The sequence below is a fragment of the Gymnoscopelus microlampas genome (assembly GCF_963454915.1).
Source record: "Gymnoscopelus microlampas genome assembly, chromosome: 2".
Taxonomy (NCBI): Eukaryota; Metazoa; Chordata; class Actinopteri; order Myctophiformes; family Myctophidae; genus Gymnoscopelus; species Gymnoscopelus microlampas.
Window position 1 is genome coordinate 58,459,126 of NC_139939.1, and position 24,270 is coordinate 58,483,395.

Below are 24,270 nucleotides of genomic sequence, written 5' to 3' on the forward strand. Positions count from 1 at the left end.
TAGATAATATAGCATTAAACTCCAACCACTTAAACCTTATTGGGCTGTTTGAACATAGCAGATCTACAAGTTCACAATTGTGATCTTGTACTATTTTTAAAAAAATCTTGAAAGTTTTGGAACATAAATGCAACATTTGTGAAACATTTTAACAACACACATCTTGAATGGGGGGACTGGGCACAACATGTTTTCAGATGGGGGTCTACGGTAAAATACATATTAATGTGGGGGTCCTTGACATGAAAACGTTTTTAGCACCACTGGATTACAGCTGAGGAAGCAAAGCTTAACCAATTGAACCCTGTCGTCCTATTCTGAAGGGCAAACATCTGGTGACCACGACAACATATGCCATAGCCTGCGGGGACTGTGACTACAGATCCCATAGCCTATGGGTATTGTGACTACAGATGCCATTGCCTATGGCAAGGGTTCCAAACGTTTAAGGCTGCAACCTCCCAAAATAATCATATTTGAACTGGGGACCCTGGGGACAAGCACTTGGAATTGTAGGCATTACATTTAGTTTGACTCGGTTCCGCAAACACATATTGTGAAAATAGCCAAACTACAAGCTCACAACGCCTCGCAAAGCAAGGCGTTGTGTGCTTGTAGTTTGTCTATTTTCACAACGTTCGTCTCCATCTTACTTGACAATACTTTGATAACTTGGCCAAGTTGTAACTTTAGAAATGTGCAGATACCCTGTATACACTTATACTGATATGTTGGTTCGTTTACTGTCGAGTGAGAAAACAACATTGCACATTAAGCTAATCATCGTGGGAACCCCCCCCCCAAAATAAGGTCCCGACTCCCAGTTTGGGAACCACTGGCCTATGGCATAAATAATGGCTTACATTTGGGAAGTTTGCTTCCTCAGTCCAATGGTCGATGTCCATGTGCAAGTTAAGATCGATAGTTCAACACACTGAGGAGAGAAATGGGTGAGAATGGACTGACAGTTCGGTTCATTAAATAGTAGGATAGGATGGTAGAGCTGGCATTCTACATTAGCTTACTTTATATTGAAATGTCTATCTAATAAAAAACATCTGGCTAAGGATCGCAAAATCTAGTGCATGGAATGAATCCATAATCATGCCCTGACCAAGACCTTTCTGTCGAAACATTGGTTAATTTAACAAATGATATTACATGTAAATAATAATAATTATACGTTTGTTGTGGCCAGCACCTCAACTACCTCATTCATTTAAATACACTGCTCTCACACGGCCCGTGTTGGGTGTGTTTGTACATGTACAGCTTTCTTAAAGAGAAAAGCAGGGAAGATAGTCGACTCGACTTGGGCTGGGTGTTACATGAGACCATATTTTGGATATCCTAATACGGCATACTTTAAGTGTCGTCTTTCCCTGGTTTTAATCGCTTGCGCCTTCATTTTAAACTTTTTTTTAAAAAAGTGAAAAAAAAATCAAACAATTGTGAAAAAAAAAAGTGGGAAATGTTCAAACAATTGTGAAATTTGCAGATGTACAAGTTCCCAACTCATACGTTATATCATCCTCACAACATTATCGTCGCAATATTGATTATGATGTACCCGGTCAAAAATAGTGACCATTTCGTCCATATCGCCCAGCCCTAGACTCGACTCGCTTTACTAATCGAATGCTGAAAAAAAACAAAAAAAAACAAACAGAAAATGTCCATCCCTGGTGGTGACAATGTGTAACAACATGTTTAGCAACAACAACAGCGTGTGGACCTTTGAACGGGTGACAACAGTAACAACAATAACAACAGCGTTTAAATAGAGGAATGACTCGTTTCTTGTCAGTCAGCTTCTCATCGTTTTGAATGTTCAGCTACGGTTTGTTCGTCTTCCTGGTCTTCAGGAATTTCTGTCAAAGAAGGAACAATTAGAGCCAGAATTATCAAACAGACCAACAATGCTTTGCCATAGCTGCTATAGACTGCCTTAACAGACAAAGTCACACTGATAAGAACCAGTATGGCGCGCGCGCAGGCCGGCACCAAATGAACCCCACCGCTCATAAGATGCAACGTAAAAGTGGTCACAGCCTCACGTGTAAAAATGCATCCCATCAAAGCTTCAGATGCTGTTTTTCTCCCAGTGTGCAGGAAGAACGCTTAGGATTTATACTGTGATCTCTCGCTCTGGAAATATATAATCCTTGGTCTCTGTTGTGTGTAAACCAGGGGTCTTCAACGTTTTCAGGCCAAGGACCCCCTAGCTGAGAGAGAGATGAAGCAGGGACCCCCTACTCTATATTGTATAAAATTGTGTTTCAGATAAACTTTTGCCGCTCTTTTTTCCCTCCACACCTATAACTCTTTGCCAAAAATAGCCGATCTACAAGCTCACAACGCCTCGCAGCGCGAGGCGTTGTGAGCTTGTAGGTCGGCTATTTTTGGCTAAAGTTCTCCTCAGAAAAAGGATGCTAGGGTTCAAGTAGATAAGGTAAAAAAAAAAATCATATCCCACAAAAATTTGGCGGACCCCCTGTAGTAACTCTAAGGACCCCCTAGGGGTCCCGGACCCCCTGTTGAAGACCCCTGGTGTAAACAATAATACCAGACCCCGCCTCCAGTGGCTGTCATAAGAACTGAAGGAGCGCTCTATGATCACGCCACCAGAACCTGCTCTTGCTCGCGCAGCTGCAGCCCGTCAAGCCTAATTTATGGACCGCCCCGCGAAGGTGTCGCGCGCAGAGAACGGCCGAGAACAGCAGACCTCCAAGCTCACAACGGTCGCATCCGCGACGCGTTTGTGAGCTTGTATGTCAGCTGTTCTCGGCGCGCAATACCGTTGCGGGGTGAAGTTTATGTCTCGCTAGGGCGCACCTCACCAACTAGCCAACACACAAGAGGAGGTTGAATGAACTGAAACCAGCGCACCCCAAAACAGCAGGTTTGGGGATCTTGAAACAGTCACCTGTGCGTCCTGTCGCAATGTTGGTAAACAAATTATTGGTCTATAGGCTCTGTGCATTAACTGTTAAGGTCTCTTTTACAGAACATGTCCCGTTACGGGTCAGTTTGTCATAGCTTTAATTTGCTTCAGCAGCAGATTTGAACCAGCAACACATATGAAAGTGTTTTTTTTCCATTGGTTGAATATTTATAAAACCCACAGACACTTAAACTAACCTTAAATTAGGACCGCAATGGACAAGTCCCCAGGACTTTTTGTTTTGTTTTATCCTTTTAGCCCAAATGTTTTACATTTGTGCTGTTGACATTTAGTATGTAATCAATCAATCAATCAAAAAAACACTTTCACTTCCACAATTGTTCAAAAATAGCAGATCTACAAGGTCACAACACGACACTTTGTGGGCTTTTGATTGGTTGATTTTATTGACAGGTTGTACATACCTCCAGGTTGTCATAGTGATTGATTATTGACACGTTGTACCCAGAGCCGTATAAGACAGTTATGACACTAGCGTTGACTCCCATTGTAAGAATGGAATGCGGAAGTGCTCCGTCTATCTCAATGAGACAGTTCCAATGTTTGGAACTATAGCCCATAGCGGCCCGCTTTGAGGCGAGATCAAAGTGTGACGTTACTCTCTCTTCTACACTCTGGTTGTACACGTACCTCCAGGCTCTCACAGATAGACTGACCATGTTATGGACATGTTGGTACGTACCTCCAGGCTCTCATAGATAGACTGACCATGTTATGGACCGGTTGGTACGTACCTCCAGGCTCTCATAGATAGACTGACCATGTTATGGACACGTTGGTACGTACCTCCAGGCTCTCACAGATAGACTGACCATGTTATGGACCGGTTGGTACGTACCTCCAAGCTCTCACAGATAGACTGTTATGGACAGGTTGGTACATACCTCCAGGCTCTCACAGATAGACTGACCATGTTATGGACCGGTTGGTACGTACCTCCAGGCTCTCACAGATAGACTGACCATGTTATGGACAGGTTGGTACATACCTCCAGGCTCTCATAGTGCTTCAGGCTCTTGCAGTGACTCAGCTGAACCTCCTGTCCTCCGGTGAAGAAGCGGTTGCACACTTTACAGAAGAACCCCGTCTTGGGAACCAGGAACTCCATGCCTGCAAAGGAAAGGAGGTGCAAGAGACCACCACACACACACACACACACACACACACACACACACACACACACACACATTAACCACTTAAAAGCATTGGATTATATTATGGCAGTGTCGTGTCACTCCCCCCCCCCCATCTGAAAATATTTTGTGCCAGGGACCCCATACAAGATTTGTGTTACAATGTTTCAACAATGTAACAAAATGACCTCTTTTTATTTTCTCAAGATCGTTTTTTCTTTTTTTGAAAATAGCAGATCCACAAGCTCACAACACGTCACGCTGTGAGCTTGTGGATCGGCTATTTTCAAATAGCCGAAGCCCAGTCGCTTCTTTTGGGCTTCTTCTCATAGACCCGGTTGCGTATTTCTCTCGCAGAATCTGGCAACACTGGTACACACCGTATATAGCATGTTTACACGGAGACGCGAGGCGGATCGCTTTCAAAAGATTTCCACTCTGGGAGGGGGGGTTTCACTTTATTGCGTTTTCAACCCACCGATATAACGCCGTTGCCGTCTAAACGGCAACGTCTGATATTTTACGTTGACGTTTTCTCTGGAGACCCTTATAAACGGGGTCTGAGATGCTACACATGATGCTAATGTTTCTACAAAGAAAATGTACACCCATGTACCTGTGTATCATCAATCAATAGCGTAAAAGACACACACAGGCACAGCACCAGACAGAGCCTCACTGATCCAGGGTCCCCACACATTTTTAGCAATGAATTTCCAAAACTTTTCCAAAACTTTTCCAGAATATTTAGCCCAATTTCCAAGCCTATAAAAATCATTCAGCGCAATAATGTGTCTCTTACTCCAATGTACAATGTACCAAAGATAGGCAGTGTAGCAAAAATAAAGCATAGAATATAAAATAGTACAATTTCATTCAACATTTCGTGCAAAATTAGGGCATAGTGACCCTGCGAGCGAAAATAGGAGGGGTGGACGACGTCGTTGCACGGTTCGTTGTCGCTCGCGGTAGGTCAGGACGGTCTCATTCAAAAACATGTCTTTTAATGAGATTTCATCGCCCGCTCGCTTCGCGTCACGTCGCGTCACGTCGCATCACTGGCAGTGTGGATGGGGTGTTACACAGCCCGTTCGGCGAAAAACTACTTATGTTACATATTTCGTGTAATGTTATAAATGTTTATGAAAATGTTTTGTATTAAAAAAAATCAATAGCCAAAAACAATGCATAGCCAAATATTTTTCCAGGACCCTTGATAAATTCCAGGACCTTTGATCAATTCCAAACCTTTTCCAGTACTGGATTTAAAAAAAAAAATATTTCCAGGAATGTCATGACCGTGGGGACCCTGCTGATCTCACTGAACCCAGTTTCGGTACAAAAAGTGGGTAAAATTTGTTGTACTGCCATGCCGCCATAATGTGGAATGCTCTACCGCAGGGCTCTTCAACGTTTTCAGGCCAAGGACCCCCTAGCTGAGATATAGATGAAGCAGGGACCCCCCCTCCTCTATATTGTACAAAATTATGTTTCAGATTAAACTTTTTTTTGTTTACTTGGTCTGCTCTTTTTTTCCCCCTCTATACCTATACTTCTTTGCCAAAAATAGCCGATCTACAAGCTCACAACTGCGAGGCGTTGTGAGCTTGTAGATCGGCTATTTTTGGCTGAAGTTCTCCTCAGAAAAAAGGGATGCTAGGGTTCAAGTGGTTAAGGTAAAAACAAGAAATGACCAAAGTCATAATAAAGCCGCATGCGGCAGGCTTTTTTTGCCCCAATCTTTTCATAGATCTGATTAACGCTCTAATGTTTTTTATATAAGTGGTGGCAACATTTTGTGACACCACACAGGTCTTCCCAAAAATAGCTAAGATTGAAGTCAGTGTGAACATGGCCAATTATAACTTAATAGCCAAACTAGGTCTAATGAAGCACGCTAGCATTTAGGCTAACCCTCCGGCCTGAGGCTCTCTCCCTTTCTCTCTCTCTGCTGCAAAGAAGGAGAGGCGGGTGCTGCAAAGCGCCGTCTCCCCATTGGCTTAAAGGGGGGGAAGTGTGAAGGACAGCCAGGACAGCCAATGACAAATAGGTGTCAAAGGAGGAGAGGCGGGTGCTGCAAAGGACCGTCTCCCCATTGGCGGGAAGTGTGAAGGACAGCCAGGACAGCCAATGACACTTAGGTGTCACTCAGGTGTCGGACTAGGACTAGTGCTGTCTGTAGAGCCGCTAGCTTTCAGCATGCGGCTAAAAAAGAAAATCATATCACACAAAGATTTGGCAGACCCCCTGTAGTAACTCTGAAGACCCCCTAGGGGTCCCGGACCCCCTGTTGAAGACCCCTGCCCTACAGACAGGCATACACTGTGTGACTCCTTACCCTGCTCCAAAACAGCTCTAAAAGAGCACCTGCAGGTGGCCCCTGTAATAACTAAAAAGTCTAAGTTTATCTAGCATTAGGGTCAAATGCAGGGGGGGGGGGGGGGGGGGGGGGGGGGGTTTCTCACCAATTGCATTGGTAGGGTCAAATGGAGGGAGGTCCTCAGCAGGGTCCTCTTGGTTCTTCAGCGTACGTTCTTCCTCCTCTTCCTCCCTTCTCTCGTCTTCAGGCGTAGGGCGCGTCGCTGAAACAAACACAGCGTTGAGTGGATGGTTAAATACAACGTTAAATATGCAATGTTTAATAAAACCAACATCTCTTATTACAACAGAACAAAAAACACAAAAAAAACCCACGTTTGATAAATATCATGATATAGAGCACCGAAGTCTGACATCACTGCCACTAGACGGCGCTGTTCCATGGGTTTGTGGCTTTATTTTTTGTGTTGAAATCCCCATTTGGGAATGTTAGATCACGTCATATAAGAACTGTGTTCCAAACATAAATACACCACCCTGGCGTTTCTGTCAGGGGGGGGGGGTGGCTCTGCATCGTTTATGATATTCATTCATATGTGATACAGCCTGTTTCTGGCAAAAATGGAATTCATTTTGCCTTAACACATTAACCGCCAAGAACGTAGTCCTACGGTCCGTTAAATCCAACTGTTAAGCGCCGAAACCGTAGTCCTACGGTGCGGGTGTTTTTTCCTTTAAAAAAAAAAAATAAAAAAAAAGAAAAATCGAATTTTTTTTTCAGGGACCATTTTCAGTGTAACACCACCGGAAGTGACCCGGAATTTACCCGGAAGTAATTGTTTCCCGTCCGCCTCTATTCTAAGGCGCACACTATAACTCCATTTTGACTGTGTAGTTTTTTCTCCTCGCATTTCCCATGTTAACATAAACGGTCAGAACTCATACATCGCGCCTCCTTATGACACGCGGTCTGGACGAGTACACAAAGGGACATGTGGACGATGTTTACAAACAGTGGATCGCGGATTCTAAAGGATTTTAACGGAGCCTATGGCGACTTGAAAAAAACAAAAAACAACAATAAAAGCTTGGCAGTGGTGAGCACATTATGAGATTAGCCCTTGGCGGTGGATGTGTTAAAAGTCTTAAGAACTACTACTTCCGGGTCTGAAATCATTGTCCTTAGAGCAGCCGCGTTCATGGGAAATGTAGTCTTTGGGTTGTTTGACTGGTTTCTAGTGTTTATATTGTGTTACTCTTTGGGTAAATGTGTACATTTACACCTTTAGTCGATGCTTCATATCCATATGAGATAAAAAGCCAGGGTGGTGTGTTTATTTGTCCGATCTAAGATTCCCCAATGAGGATATCAATACAAAAAGTAACGCCATGCACCTGCGGAAAGCGCCATCCACTGGCAGTGACGTCAGGACTTCAGTGCCCCTATTTGTAACCATACCTTTCAAGACGGCAACCCCTTTTGGGGTTCCTGTTACTATGTACAGTATATAGAGCAACATGTATTTTTTTGAAATTTTTGGATAAATATGTGAAGTTTTTCAGAAAAGGATTTAGAGGGCGTTTTTTAGAACGGGCCTCAGGTTTAAATGGGTTAGATACCAGCTTCAACTTTTAAATGGAGGTGTACAAGGTTTTTTTTAATCTTTTATCAAATCACGATCTAAGAAACTTTTATCCCATTCAATCCGGGAACGCAGCTCTGTAATTTTTTCTTTGGCTATTCAAAAAATAGCAGATCTACAAGCTCATAGCTCTGCATTTGTGCAGAATCTGTGTATATACCGTATATATTTTCAAAGTGAACTATTTTTGAATAGCCAAAGTAATGTAATCTTCCTGTGAAGGAGGTGTGTTTTAGGTAGATTACAATAAAAAGTGCGCATCATTTCTAAACAACACCACAACTGAATTTCCCCCTACCACAGGCAGAGGGCGCTGTGGTCTCTTTCTCCTGTGTCTCCTCTGCTTTCTGTGTGCTGCTGCTGCTGTCCTCCTCCTGCTCCTCCTGCGCCTCCTCCTGCGTCTCCTTCACCTCCTCAGCACCCTTGGGTGGGCTGGATGGCGCTGAGGCAGATGCAGGGAGGGAGTCATCTGCCAGGACAGAGTCAAACAGGCTGTAGTTTAATACATTAACTCATTGAGTGCCACAATCCGTCAAATCCGTCACGTGGCCTGACGCCCAGAGCGCCACATTCCGTCAAATCCGTCATAAAAAAAAAAATCAAAAAATTCAAAATAAAAGTTTTCTTTTTTTTTTTTTTTTTTGGGGAAAAACATGTTCAGAACCCAAGATATGATGATTTGAAGATTTGCTGCTCCATCCACTCCTTGTTTAACCTATAACTTAAAAAGGCTGTATCTCGCTTCCTAAGCACTTTTTTTTACAATGAATTTTGGCTGTGGCACTCAGAGCCAAAATTCCATAAACATGAATAAATAAGCTTGGCACTGAATGAGTTAAGACCGGGAAAGCATCTTTGTGTCATTTTAAGATTTCTTTGGGCTATTCAAATATAGCAGAGAGATCTGCAAGCTCATAACGCGGCACATGAGCTTGTAGATCTGCTACTTTTTTTATTTTATTTTTAAATCTTGAACATGTTTGCAAATCTTTGAATATATATACATTTTTAATCCATTAAGATCGGTGTCACTTTTTGATTTGAGCTAAAAAGCATTATTTAACACGTTGGCTATTTAAAAATAGCAGATCTACAAGTTCATAGCGCGGCACCGAGTGCCGCACTATGACCTTGTAGATCTGCTATTTTTTGTAAAATCGTGAAAATGTGTGCAAATCTTTGAATATGTTTTGTTTTCAAGCAAAAATGTTTTAACTCAATCTGTGCTTCTGCGGGGTCGCTGGAACAACATATTTTGAGATGGGGGTCCACGGCCAAATACATATAATGTTGGGGGTCCTTGACAAGTTGGAACACCCCTGATATAGCAACATACTGTTAGGATTTAGAAAACATGTTTATGTATTTGGCTCATACTTTGCCCATTCAAAAATCGTGAACATTTGTGGAAATAAATAGATCTATATAAATAGATTCTTTCAGAACACTTTTTAGCTCAAATCTTTGCTTCTGAGGGGTCCCTGGCACTAAACATTTTCAGATGGGGGGAGTCTGCTGCCAAATACACATATATCAATGTGGGGGTCCTTGGCACTAGGTGCTACCTGCTAGAGGTGGAGCCACAGGTGTAGTGGGCGGGGCCTCCGCCATATGGACCAGGTTCGCCGTGGACCCCACACACCCCGGGGTTTCAGACGGCTGGGGGGCCGCCGTGGTGCTCTTCTCCGCCACGGCGGTATCCGTGGCAACGGCAGCGGCTGTGGCGAAGGGCCGAGGTGAACTGGAGGGGAGGTCGGCCGTGTCTCCCACCTCGTCCACCGTCACTGTGGGTTTACACAGCATAGGGTTAATTTCATCCACTAGAACAGGGGTCTTCAACAGGGGGTCCGGGACCCCTAAAGGGTCCTCAGAGTTACTACAGGGGGTCCGCCAAATCTTTGTGTGATATGATTTTTTTTTCCCCTCAACCACTTGCATCCCTAGCATCCCTTTTCTGAGGAGAGGCGTTGTGGGCTTGTAGATCTGCTATTTTTGGCAAAGAGGTATAGGTGTAGAGGGAAAAAAAAGAGCAGACCTCGTAAAAAAAAAAAAGTTGAATCTGAAACACAATTTTATTATACAATATAGAGTAGGGGGTCCCTGCTTCATCTCTCTCTCAGCTAGGGGGTCCTTGGCCTGAAAACGTTGAAGACCCCTGGACTAGAACCAAGCTATGAATGATGACTAAAACTATGACTAAATATGTTGACCATTTTGTCAACAAATACAAACTAGACTAACATGTTAAACAGGGACTAGGCACGTAATGATTTATCGTAAATCGATTAAAATCGATTCAAACTGGTGACAATTTAAATCAATTGAATAAACAATGTATCACTATGCAAAAAATAGCCAATAAAATAATAAGAACATACAGGATCTTTGTAAGAGAATTGATACAAATATTTGTCTGGAAAATATTAAAAAATTAAATAAATATAAATTAGGCATTATGACTCCATCACCACACTGCCTAATATCAACTGTAGATTTAGTTGAATAAAATCTTATGCTATTTAGTTAACTAAAACTAGACTAAAACTAAAACATTCCAAATGACTAAAATATGACTTCTATTCAAAAGACTGACTAAAACTAAATACATATTTGTTGTCAAGAGAGTAACGGTGTCCATAGCAACCGTACCGGAGCTGGGCAGGTCGCTCGCGTCTCCCTCCTCCGCTCCTCCCATCACCGTGGTGGTCTCCATGGCAACAGACGCAGGTGGGGGAGAGCTGGGAAGGCCGGTGACGTCTCCCACCTCGTCTATCACCGCCGTAGCAACCGTACCGGTGCCGGGGAGGCCGGTGACATCTCCCACCTCGTCTACCATCGCCGTAGCAACCGTACCGGTGCCGGGAAGGCCGGTGACGTCTCCCACCTCGTCTACCACCGGCGTAGCAACCGTGCCGGTGCCGGGGAGGCCGGTGACGTCTCCCACCTCGTCTACCATCGGCGTAGCAACTGTACCGGTGCTGGGGAGGCCGGTGACGTCTCCAACTTCGTCTACCGTCTAGAGATGATGATGTCACCGTAGAGATGATGATGTCACCGTAGAGATGACGTCACCGGACAAATAATCGTGATCAATGATTTAAGTTAGTTTCTGGTATGGAATATTGTTACATCCCTTTAAAGACAATGGTGGAAATACCCGATCTACAAGCTCACAATGTGACACATTGCGACGTGTTGTGAGCTTGTATATTGGCTATTTGCAGTATTATGAAAATATTTGAAAATTGAAGATTTTCATACAGATGAATGAAAACAATTCCTACAATTTTGCAAGGAGTGGGAACCAGTATTATCTCACTACTATATCATTTGACAAAAGCTCCGAAAGTTCGTCCGGGATTCGCAAGCACAGGATCACTCAACATGCCTCCAAGACCCGCCACAGACTGTTGATCAGAGCTCTGGCTATGATTTAGGCATCTTACCCCACCTCCATCAGTGATCAGACTCTCGGTTTGATTGATTCTCTGATTTGCCTATCAGACCCTCAGCCTGATCTGGCAGGTTGCCAGGTCAGACTTCCTGTATCTGGTTGCCAGCAACCAGATACAGGAAGTCCTCTAGTCAACCGAGGTTGACTAGAGGTTAGGGCCGCAAAGCAAAGCGGGGAGGGAGGAGAGGGGAGGAGAGGAGCCGAGAGGAGAGGAGAGGCCAGAGAGGCCGGACTTCGCATGACATGTGCGCAGAGCTATAATTAGGCCAGGTCGCCGTCATGGTTCAGAAATATGTCTTACAGAGCCATGCCACGGAAAAGAAAACTATCTCTGGGCCGAAAACTATCATTCCATGGGCAGCCGGAACGGTCGTCCCAAAACACCCCGCCCCACGCACGAAGCCAAGAAGACAGCCAAGAAGACACCAGCCAAGTAAATAGGGAAGAACTTGAACAATACAATGTGGGCAACGATGAAGAGGATGATGACGTGAATCTGTTACACACACCATTAAAGCACGAGGAGGAAATTGACTATTTAGAAGGGATGACAGAGGAAATGTTTGGAGACGATGACGAGTGGTGGTACGATGGCAATGATGTGTTGACTTTGAGCCACACAAATGCCAGCCAGGTAGAAAGAGAAGATGTCAATATTGTAAAAACACCATTACAGAACGAGGAGGAAATTGACTATTTAGAAGGGATGACAGTCGAAATGTTTTGAGGCGATGATGAGTTTTGGACTCTGTCTGGACCAACCTCGGATTGGGCGCCCTGACATCTAGTTATTATTGTCTCCGCCAGGAGAGTTTGTTTTCACTTTCCGTCAGCCAAGCAAACATTGGCCGAGCCTCACGTGACACTTGACAATACGGTGAAATAGTGTGATCTGATTGGCTAGTGACATATAACGGGCTATAAATACATGTGTCACTTTGAAAGAGTCTTTGCCTCTTTCAAAGTGAGGTAAGACAGGAATAATCACGAAATGGCTGAGAAATGGCGGATACTGTAACAATTGGATAGGACACTTACACAGACAGGACAGATAGGACACTTACATAGACAGGACGGATAGGACACTTACATAGACAGGACGGATAGGACACTTATACAGACAGGACGGATAGGACACTTATACAGACAGGACGGATAGGACACTTATACAGACAGGACGGATAGGACACTTATACAGACAGGACGGATAGGACACTTATACAGACAGGACGGATAGGACACGGATAGGACACTTACACAGACAGGATGGATAGGACACTTATACAGACAGGACGGATAGGACACTTATACAGACAGGACGGATAGGACAGTTATACAGACGGATAGGACACTTGTGTCATGTTACTATGACACAGTAACATGTTCTATTTTTTGTAAGAATTAGAACATAAGAATTAGAACATTCCCAACATTCCCAACGTGACACAAGTCTGCTGGCGGAGACTTGTGCTCCGAGGAGCACTTTTTCTAGTTATTATTATTATTACTAGAGGTTTACATCTAGGCCCGATAAGCTACATCACAGCTACATTGCACCAGTGATCCAACTGACCATAAATGGAGATGCGCAGTAGGCTGGGGTCAAAATAAAAGTTGCTGCGGCCAAAAAGAAGGAAAGCTGCTGTGGATAAAATGTAGTTTTATATTAACTGTACAATATGTAAGTGCATTGAAGGCGGGGAAAGAAGCCTAATTATACAACAGGTAGTTCCGACCAAGCAATCTGATTGGTTGAAATAGCTATCTAGCCGAGCTTCAAACCAGCATGATAGCACGGGCCTAATCACATTAATAAATCACTCCGCACTGCAGTCCGCACCTGATTAGACCATATATGGCACAGCTGTGCTGTGACGTCACGCTGTCCCACGGTAGGAAAACAAACAGACAGTAGCCTGACCCACCGCCGCCACCGGTGAACAAACAGCTATGCAAAATGGACTATGTATGCGAAAATAGCCGATCTACAAGTTCACAACGCGTCGCCATCGCGACACGTTGTCAGCTTGTAGATCAGTTATTTTGGCCACGTGACACGGTCGTACGACGGAGCATATAGCCTACTGGAATCAGCTGTGTTGATGAGACGGTGCCTCAGAGCGCTGCTACAGGGACTATTTAATGTCTCTCAGTCAAATAAACTCTTCTCTTTACAGGGAAACAGATAATAGCGAAACATTTCTATTATGAATTGCCCCACAATATGAATACATTTGGATTACACTCTCGTGTAATATTGCTTGAGTATTAGCCAGAGCACTGATCAACAGTCTGTGGCAGGTTTGGAGGCAAGTGGAGCGATCGTGTGCTGGCCAACCCCGGACGTACTTTTGGAGGTCATTTCAATCATAGTAGTAGAATAGAATTATTATTATGTCAAATAATCGCTAAAGGGCGATTGTGTGAATAATAATAATAATGACAAGCCTCCTACCGTCGCTGTGGTCTCCACGGGAACGGAGGCGGAGGCGTCGGCGTCTCCCTTCGCTGTGGTTTCCATGGCAACGTCAGCAGGAGGAGGAGCAGGAGGAGAAGTGGGGAGGTCGGTGGTGTCTCCCACCTCGTCTACCTCCTGCGAGGTATCGGTGGTCTCCGTAGTAACGGCAGTGGGGGGAGTGGGGGTAGGGGTAGGAGGAGGGGGAGGGGACCCGGGGAGGTCGGTGACGTACCCGACCTCGTCCACCGTCACGAAGCCCGCCATGTCGAACGGGAAGTCCGCCGTCTGCTCCTCAGACGCCTGAGGATGAAAGAGATATAACCCTTTAAGACCTGGAACGCATCTGTGTCTCTTTTTGATTTGAGCTAAAAAAAAGCATTATTTTACACTTTGGGCTATTCAAAAATAGCAGATCTACAAGCTCGTAGCGCGGCGGCACCCTCACATTTATATGTATTTGGCCGCGGACCCCCATCTCAAAATATGTTGTTCCAGGGACCTCCTAGAAGCACATATTGGAGTTCAAAATGTTCGCTTTAAAAAAAAATACATATTCAAAGATTTGCACAAATTGTGAAGATTTTTCAAACATAGCAGATCTACAAGCTCGTAGATCTGCTATGTTTGAATAGCCAAAGAAACCGGTGCTGAGGATGGGGATGGAATGGATTAAAACAAGTGACAAGAGTGAGTTAAGTTTGTATTATTTCTCTGTGTCTTTACGAGAAAGTACAAACGCTTTGGCTATCCAGACCAGGTGTGACACAGAGTAAGGACCTGTCATTTGCTTAAATGTCAATGGCCCCGATTCACTAAGAAATTTACGAAAATTGTCTTAAAATGCCGGTTCAAAGATCAAAATATGGTCGTACATTTATTAGTGAATCGGGGCCATTGTTCTCAGAGGATGACGCACCAGGAGAACGAGGAGTCAGAGAACGTGGTGAGAACAAAACATTTATCTATCCATGAAATAGATTAAAACTAGAGCATCTTGTAATAGTGCAGTACAGAAGTTGTTATTCAGACTAATCGATTTAGCCAATTATAAAAGTCTGTTCAATATTTTTTGGGGGTCAATTTAATGATATATTCGATGAACCTTCATGAGCAAGGTTAAGTTGGTTATTGGTTCTACTTCTAAATGTCGGTTTCGGATATATTTTGGGTTCCTTGCTCCCAGCTCTAAGCTGAGGTATGGATATATTTTGGGTACATTGCCCTAAGCCAGGGGTCTTCAACAGGGGGTCTAGGGGGTCCTCACAGTTACTACAGGGGGTCCGCCAAATCTTTGTGTGATATTATTTTTCTTTTTACCGTAACCACTTGAACCCTAGCATCCCTTTTTCTGAGGAGAACTTTAGCCAAAAATAGCAGATCTACAAGCTCACTATTTTTGGCAAAGAGTTATAGGTGTAGAGGGGAAAAAAAGAGCAGACCAAGAAAACGAAAAAAGTATAATCTGAAACACAATTATATACAATATAGAGGGGGTCACTGCTTCATCTCTCTTTCGACTAGGGGGTCCTTGGCCTGAAAACGTTGAAGACCCCTGCCCTGAGCCCTAAACGGAGGTCTTGGGGAACTGACCTTTTTGACCTCGCTGGGCGGCCTGTCCGCTCCGTCTTTCCTGGAGCTGCGTCTGCTGCCCTCTGACCTCGACCCGGAGGAAGAACCTTCCCGGTGGTTCCTCCTCCTGTCCCTCCTCTCTGCCTCCCTCCTGTCTGCCTCCTTCCTCTCAGACTCCTTCCTCTCCTTCTCCCGTCTCTCCCTGCAGGGGTTAGAAACATTTGGGGGAAAAAACATTTTAGTTCACTGAAATGTTTTAATAAAAAAACAACACAAATAAAATATAAAACTCACACCCAGTGTGAAGTGAGCGGTGCTATTTATGAGTTATTAATTTCATCATGCATCTCGGTAGCCAATCACAGCACGTCCTGCGAAGTGACGTGCTTACATTGCCCTATAAGTGGGTTTGGGACTCATCCGTAGCGAATTTTTTTCTTCGGTCGCGAAAATTTGTCTTTCGCTGTACTGTGATTGGCTGATTGGCTGCGACGTACTGTGATTGGCTAGCGAGAAATTAAAAACCCATAAATAGGACTATGCACTTCAAGCTTCATTTTTATAGTGTTATGCACTTTTTTGAAGTGAAACTATTTTGAGCTTCCATCACTGTGATGACCACTGTGATGACCACACCGCCCACTTCACACTGGGTGTGATTTTTTACATTATTATTAATTTCATCATGCGTCTCGCTAGCCAATCACAGCGCGTCTGCGAAGTTTGAAGTTAATTTCATCATGTGTCTCGCTAGCCAATCACGGCACGTCCCGCATAGGTGTGAAAACTTTCACACCTATCTATGGGCGTGTTTTCCACAGCATGGCGTCACAGCGAAAGACACATTTTCACGACGGAAAGAAAAACGTTCACCACGGATGGGTCCTAAACCCTCTTATAGGAGCGGTTGCACCGCTCCAAAAAATAACTATTGTGTTTACAAAAAACACTAGAACTTAACTAAAATCATAGATAAAATTGAATTAGTTTTAGTCTTTGTCTAATATTTAGCCTGATATTCTCACACATTTTCAAAACCCATTTTTTTAAAAGTGGAAATAGCTGACAAGCTGCTATTTCCACAATTCTTTGGAACTTTCTGAATCTCGACCCTGACAAATACCCCTAAAGATAACACTAAAACCTATACAAACTGAACTAAACCAACCTTTTCAGACTCACATTCCCTACATAAAACCCCAACCCCCGCCCCTCCCCTTTTGTTTACCTTTCTTTGAACCTTTTTAACTAGTTTGTTCTAAGAAAGTTGTTTTTATCTGTTCTGTAAAGCGACTTTGAGTACCTAGAAAAGCGCAATATAAATTGTATGCATTATTATTATTATTATAAACCTAAGCCTCTTTTTTTTTGCCCATTTAATCCGGGAACACATCTACAAACGTCTTTTAAATCCAAACAGTTTTTCTGAAAAACGTATGTTGCTATAATATCAGTGCTTCTCAATTTTTTTCATGTCATGGACCCTCAAAATTATATGTATTTTGTCACGGACCCCCATCTCACCAATATTTTGTTCCAGGGACCCCCAGAAGCAAAGATTTGAGTTAACACATTGAGTGCCAGGGGTGTTTTAAAACCGGGTACAGTCAGTGCCTGGATTTTTTACCATTTTTTAACCTTTTTCAAGTAGTCACAAAATATTTTCAGTGATCACCGTCCTCACGGTGATCCCCTCATTACACACATAGAGGTCTCGTACAATCGGGGGGGGAAAAATTAAAAACATTCGGCAATCCGTTCCATAGTTGCAGCCAGTTGAAAATAGTCGAAAATACATAAAAAGTACATAGGAGCCAAGATACAGGCTTTTGAAGTCATAAGTTAACCAGGAAGTGGATTGGAGTCTGAATCTTCGAAAAATGATATCTCCTGGTGCTGTGAAGGAAATAACCGTCATAACCGTTTTTGGCACTCCTCGTTTGGATTATGAGAAACGGTCCGGACCGTTTTTGGCACTCAATGTGTTAAAAAGGTTGTTTAAAAAATATATACCGGTATATATATTCAAAGTTTGCACCAATTTTCAAATATAGCCAAAGAAATCCAAAATGAGACAAGATGTTTTCCAGGTCTTAAAGGAACAAAAACAGAAAAGAAAAGTCGTAGTAACCTTGTCTCTCGGTCCTTCTTGGCTCTCTCTCTCCTCTCCCGCTCCCGGAGCTCTCTCTTGGCGTCGCTCTCTTTCTTCCTCTGGCTCGCTTCCTCCTCTTCCTCCTCCTGCGTTTTCACCCGTTTCGCCGCCGCTTCCTTCTTCTTCTCCTCCTCCTCCTTTTTCACGGCGCTGTCGCCTCCCTGTGCGCCGGAGGAGGAGGAGGAGGTCTCCTCTGTCTTTGCTGCCCCTGACGCTCCTTGGCCACTGGGGGGCGACGTCGTGGCGACGGTGGCTCGGCTGGCCGTGCTGGTTCGGCATTCCACCAGCAGAGCGTCCACCATGTCTGATGTCACCTAAAGCATGGATTAAAGCAACATTACATCTCACGACTCAATGTCCTAATGCAGGGGTCTTCAACGTTTTCAGGCCAAGGACCCCCTAGCTGAGAGAGAGATGAAGCAGGGACCCCCTCCTCTATATTGTATAAAATTGCGTTTTAGATTAAACTTTTGTAGTTTACTTGGTCTGCCTTTTTTCCCCCTCTACACCTAAACCTCTTTGCCTAACATAGCAGATCTACAAGCTCACAGATGCAACCGTTTGGGAAATTAAACAATATGTACAATGATTTATGTTTTAGTAATATTGTTCTTGCTGTTCTTCTACATACTGACAACCAGGTGAAGAAATCACAGATTGAGGCTTTATTAACCTTTGTTTTTTTTTAATAAAATATCCCAGACCTTTAGAATACAATACAATACAAGAACAATACATATAAGCAATATATGTATTGTATTGCCTGATTCACTGCCCTTTGCTATTATTTTAATGTGTTTTATGCTTCTGCTTTTCTTATTTGCTTTATTGTTAAATTGGTTGTAACTATACTTGTATTCTTGTCATGTCATGAAAGGTGCTATACAAATAAAGTTTATTATAATGTGTGCACACATATTATAATGTGTGCACACATACACACACATTTTCAAGATTTTTCTAAAATAGCAGATATACAAGCTCATAGCGTGGCACTCGGTGCCGCGCTATGAGCTTGTATATCTGCTATTTTTGAATAGCCAAACGCATACCTTAGGAATCTCCACGTCGTCAGGCTTGCTGGACGAGACGTCTCCATCTACAGAGCTGGATGCAGCCTGGGTCTCCTTTGGTCCGGAGTGGGTCTTGTCCGATCCCTCTCCCTCTCCTGAAGCCTCCTTCTGGCTGGGTTTGCTCTCTTCGGGTTCTTTGGCGATCGCCGCTTCGGTTTCGCCGGCCGCCTTGGCGTCCGCCTGGGCGTTGCAGACCTGCGTGGGAACGCTGGTAGGAAGCTGCTCTCCTCCGTCCTTCACGTCCTCCAGGGGTTTGATCGGTTCTTTCCCAGCAGCTGCACCTGTCAGTCAGGATTATATTTAGTCAATGGTTAATTGTCATAGAAATAATTTATGGCAAAAAAAAAAAAAAAAAAATATATATATATATATATATATATATATATATATGGCACTGAACATTGAATCGTATACAATTGCATTTCTGTCTGCCTTTAATGCTTTGTAAAACAGAGCATATATGCCTTATAATAACTCTTTAACAGCCAGAGTACATACACAATCTACCCCCTTCCCTGCCAGAGAAAATATCGGTAAAATGTGAATTTTTTTCTCAGTTTATTTTCTCAGTTTATTTCTCCCGATTCCTTTGTGATAAACGTTTTATTTTTCAAAAATCTTGTTTTTCTCGTCGCTGGCAGGCTGAGCCATGCAGGCAAAACAGATAAATATACAAATGACTGAAAATATACAAAGACATGACTGACAATGACTAACCAATAAAGAAAATAAATAATGTGCTATGGCCAAAATACTTATACTTATATATATGTATTTATTTGTTTGTTTAATTATATTGGCATTTTCAACGATAGCAAAAATAGCATATATACAAGTTCACAACGAGCTTGGAGATATGCTTATTTTCGCACTAAATTGCCAAAGCATGATATTTGTCGTAGTTTCATCATGATCCAGCTTGTTTTAACCCATTTAAGACCTGAGGCCAATTCTACAAACGCTACATCTACATCCTGAACTAAGTTTACTGGAAAAAAAAAAAAAGTATGTATTCAAAAATGTATTGTGCTATATACTGTGCACAGCAACAACCCCCCCTAAAAGGGGTTCAAGGATTGAAAAGTACCACTGATATTACAGCAACATACGTTTCTTTTTAAAAAAAACTGTTTTTGAAGACATTAGTAGAATCCCCCAGAAGCAAAGATTTGAGTTAACCCATTAAGTCCTGGAACGCATCTGTGTAATTTTTTTGATTTGAGCTAAAAAGCATTATTTTACATTTTGGCTATTTTTGAAAAATCGTGAAAATGTGTGCAAATCTTCGAATATATATATTATTTTAAAGCGTTTTCTTTTTACTCAAATATTTGCTTCTGGGGGGTCCCTGGAACAAAATATTTTGAGATGGGGGTCGGCGGCCAAATACATATCATTTTGGGGGTTCTTGACACGAAAAAGTTTGAGCACCACTGACATAGAAACATACGTTTTTCAGAAAACTGTTGGGATTTTAGAAGACATTTGTAGAATCGGCTTCAGGTCTTAATTGGTTAAAAAACAAAGATTCATATTCAAAGATTTGCAAAAAAAAAATAAATAGCAGATCTACAAGCTCATAAATAAACGCACTCAGCGACAGACAGGTCCTTACCGGCGGTTTGGTCCTTCTTGCCGCCGCCGCTCTCTGCGTGGACGTCGTCTCTCGTGGACTTCCCCTCCTCCTCCTCCTCCTCCTCCTTCTTCAGCTCCTTGGCGTCGAACAAACTGTTGAGCTTCGCTCTCCTCGCCACGGCCTCTTCGTGCGGTTTCCCGCTCACGTGTTGCGATACGAAACGGGCGGAGTCATCGGCGGCGACGGCGTCGCGGCGCCACTCGCACAGCTCACAGCGCAGGAGGACGCGCGCGCCGCAGTCGCTACGGACCTCCTTGATGAATTCTGTCTTATTATCGTCGCCCGCGGCGTTTCCGTTGTCCACGATGGCGGCTTTTTCTTCTTGTTTTTGCGTGGTCCCTCCCCCGGGGACGACGGCGGTGGTCGTCGTGTGGTTCTCTGGAGGCGCCGCCGCCGCGTCCTCCTGGTGAGCGGTGGTGGTGGGGGCCGCCGGGTGGCTGTCCGTGGCGTTGGCGGGGGACTCCTGGGGGACAGATGGAATAAGTGAGTCAATGGGGTCAAGTGAAGTGGTTAATGTAAAGAAATGGGCACTCGGTGCTCATAGCGTGGCACCGAGTGCCACGCTGTGAGCTTGTAGATCTGCTATGTTCTTTTTTTATCAGACAATAATCTGATGACCAGCAGCAGTTCCGGTAGGAGACACAAAGAGTCTCCATTGTGTCTCCTACCGGAACCGCTGCTGGTCATCAGATTATTGTCTTAGGAATGAGACAAAAACTAAAAAATATCCATGAATTCAAGTCTCCATGAGGTGACTAATCAATAGGAAAAAAAGTCATTTTGGAGGTGAACTATCCCCTTAACACATCGGGTGCCAGCGTTTTTTCATAACAACTTACCGTGGGTGCCAGCATTCTCCCATTGACTGCGCTTTGCTGTTTGTTGTTTCCGTGTGCGTTACAAGCAAATCCACGCAAAAAAAAGCATCGATTCATGTTGTGCCATGAGCCTGGCTACAGGCTGGAACCATAACATTACCCTGGCGAGTTACAACGGGGGGGGATCGCGCACCGCGCATGACCGTTTTTCCCCACAGGAAACAGATTCGGAGATATAGGCGTTTCAAAGTGGGAAATAGACAGGAACCGGATGGGGGGGAAAAAAGTGTTTCCGGTGAGCGATCTGGCACTTCCTTCGCAGGATTACAATGGGTGCTCCCAGAGCTGCTCTAGCCCCGCCCGCGCGGAGAAAAACGAAAAAAACAAAAAGACTGAAATCACGGTTCAGACCGTGAACGGCACCGAAGCTTCGGAACCACCACTATGTAAACACACGGTTCAGACCGTGTTTGGCACCCGATGTGTTAATATATGTTAATAAACAGAACATACATGTTCAGATTGCTGCTGATGTCAGGGTAGTAACAGGTACCTTGGGTGTGTCCAGGTAGGAGGTGATAAATGTTTACATGTGTACTGCTGATGTTAGGGTAGTAACAGGTACCTTGGGTGCGTCCAGGTAGGTGGTGATGACCTTGCCCTGGGCGCTGGGCTTGGGGTCCGCCTTGCGGCTGAAGGACAGGGGACAGCTCTGGATGATGCAGGGGAACCTCTGGAAGCGCTTGGTGACGCACAGGGCCAGGGCGCCCGTGGCCATCTCACAGATCATCTGACATGAGGCGGAAACAATGAGGGCGGATTGTTTTTTCATGAATAAATACAAGGGTGCATGAACAAATATCTGACGATCATATGCAGGGTGAGTGTTTGTGCTTTATCCTTTTGACAGATACTGTATGCATGGATTAAAGCAGGGGTCTTCAACAGGGGGTCCGGGACCCCTAGGGGGTCCTCAGAGTTACTACAGGGGGGCCGCCAAATCTTGGTGTGATATGATTTTTTTTTTAGTTTTTACATTAACGACTTTAACCCTAGCATCCCTTTTCCGAGGAGAACTTTAGCCAAAAATAGCAGATCTACAAGCTCACAACGCCTCGCAGCGCGAGGCGTTGTGAGCTTGTGGATCGGCTATTTTTGGCAAAGAGGTGTTAGAGGGGGAAAAAAGAGCAGACCAAGTAAACCAACAAAAAGTTGAATCTGAAACACAATTTTATACAATATAGAGTAGGGGGTCCCTGCTTCATCTCTCTCTCTCTCAGCTAGGGGGTCCTTGGCCTGAAAACATTGAAGACCCCTGGATTAAAGCAAAAATCATACCTCACAACTTAATTATACTAGACCATACCCGTGGGGGGATATGCGCACATGATTTGGCAACCCGGGGAGCCAGCGAACACGAAAACGCAAATAAAAAGCTGACATTTGGGGAAAGCGAAAACCGGGCTTCGCTGTTCCGTGCACATGGTACTGGTGAATGGCTGTGTGCCAATTCAGATGAATAGGTCCAGCCACTGAGGAGAACCGGGCAGAAGAGATTTGGGCTCACCACCACCCTCACAGAGCTTTGGTAAATTATAGGAGGATATTTGTCCCCACTAAGCCTGCACGATATCAGGAAAGCATGCGATATTCGATAACGTTGCTGAATACCTCGACAACGATATGTCTCACGATGCAGTCAAAAGAAATGCAGTACGAAGTTTTAATGTCTTTTTGCATAGGTACATTTTTGCAAAATAAAGTCATATTCATTCAAGAAATGTAAACACATATCTAGCCTAACAAAAGCCAATATTAATGCCTCTGAACTTTGACTTTCGGCTGCATTATTGCACACACACACTAAAGACAGAAAAGTTTTTGATCTAAAATCAACCCACAGATTTTAGTTTAGATAAATGCCGTCTCCCATAGACGCGCTTCCATAGAAGACATGCTGACTTCTGTGAAATCAAATGACTTGAAATCAGTCGTGGCGACTGAGAACGTTAATCCATGTGTGTGTACAATGTGTGAGTCTCACCATGCAGGACCAGGGTGTTACGCATCAATGTGTGTCTCATATTCTCACCATGTTGTGGTTGAGGACCAGGGTGTTACGCATCAATGTGTGTCTCATATTCTCACCATGTTGTGGTTGAGGACCAGGGTGTTACGCATCAATGGGTGCGTTTACATGCACAATATTTATTCATTCAGAATGAACTCATTCCGAATAGAAATGTATACCCAACTGTTTACATGGCACCTGAATAAAAGTATTCCTGTTCCTCAATCGTTTACATGAGCCAAGCATTCATTCGGAATAGAACTCTGGTCATGCGCATGAGTGCTTCGGGCCAGGTTGGGGACGGGGCGGGGGTGTTTGACAGGTAAACATATGTATTATTTACCTCTGGCAGCCTTGGTAATGAATAATAACAATTTTGGCTACACGTACATGGATCTTTTTCTAAACGCACATTTTTGTGTGCGTTTGGGCCTTTCAGCCACACACACGCAAACGGTGTTTTTGGCCGCTAAAACGGATATTTTTAAACGGATAAATAAGTGAAGGTTTTCCAAAACATGCGTTTCAGTGGATCTGTGTGGACATGTAATCCAGAGATTATGAGAAACGATGACGTCATCGCGCATTCGCACATGGTCATTATAATAATAAATAATACAATAATACATAAACACCGGACCGCTCATGGTCATTATAATAATAAATGAAGACAGAGAGAGAGCAACACTTACAGTCTATGAAACAAGGCACGCTCATTTATGGCTAAATAATGTCATACTTAATAATAAAACAGTGGTGGGAAAAGTAGCTCATTCACTGTGTGACGAAAACCCTCTTTCTCTGCGCCAAGTAGAACACACGGCGCGCACACAGAGTGAATGTGGGGTCTGTCGTCCTAAAACACAATCGCCCCGGTGCCGAGAGTCCCTGCTTTATAGTGGTGTTCGATGTTTTTACATTGCCAACTCTCACATGTACATAAACGTTCAGATTTCAAATATAAAGTGCTTACCCCTGA

At 43.8% G+C, this 24,270-nt stretch overlaps 1 protein-coding gene across 2 annotated transcripts in view; it reads right to left on the minus strand.

Annotated features, from left to right (window-relative positions):
* Positions 1-6: 6 nt before the first annotated feature.
* The window catches only part of LOC311053135 (uncharacterized protein), a 50,369-nt gene continuing 26,105 nt past the window's right edge, over positions 7-24,270 (minus strand). For both annotated transcript variants that reach the window (XM_084068544.1, XM_084068543.1), the window contains exons 17-28: positions 21,846-22,010; positions 20,382-20,865; positions 18,746-19,047; positions 17,673-18,007; positions 15,563-15,743; positions 13,970-14,272; positions 10,710-11,076; positions 9,626-9,844; positions 8,359-8,529; positions 6,564-6,680; positions 3,954-4,075; positions 7-1,871 (exon numbers count right to left, since the gene is read on the minus strand). In XM_084068544.1, coding sequence (XP_083924670.1) covers positions 1,836-1,871; positions 3,954-4,075; positions 6,564-6,680; positions 8,359-8,529; positions 9,626-9,844; positions 10,710-11,076; positions 13,970-14,272; positions 15,563-15,743; positions 17,673-18,007; positions 18,746-19,047; positions 20,382-20,865; positions 21,846-22,010 — 2,802 coding nt within the window. In that variant the 3' untranslated portion in view covers positions 7-1,835. The remainder of the gene's footprint in view (positions 1,872-3,953; positions 4,076-6,563; positions 6,681-8,358; positions 8,530-9,625; positions 9,845-10,709; positions 11,077-13,969; positions 14,273-15,562; positions 15,744-17,672; positions 18,008-18,745; positions 19,048-20,381; positions 20,866-21,845; positions 22,011-24,270) is intronic.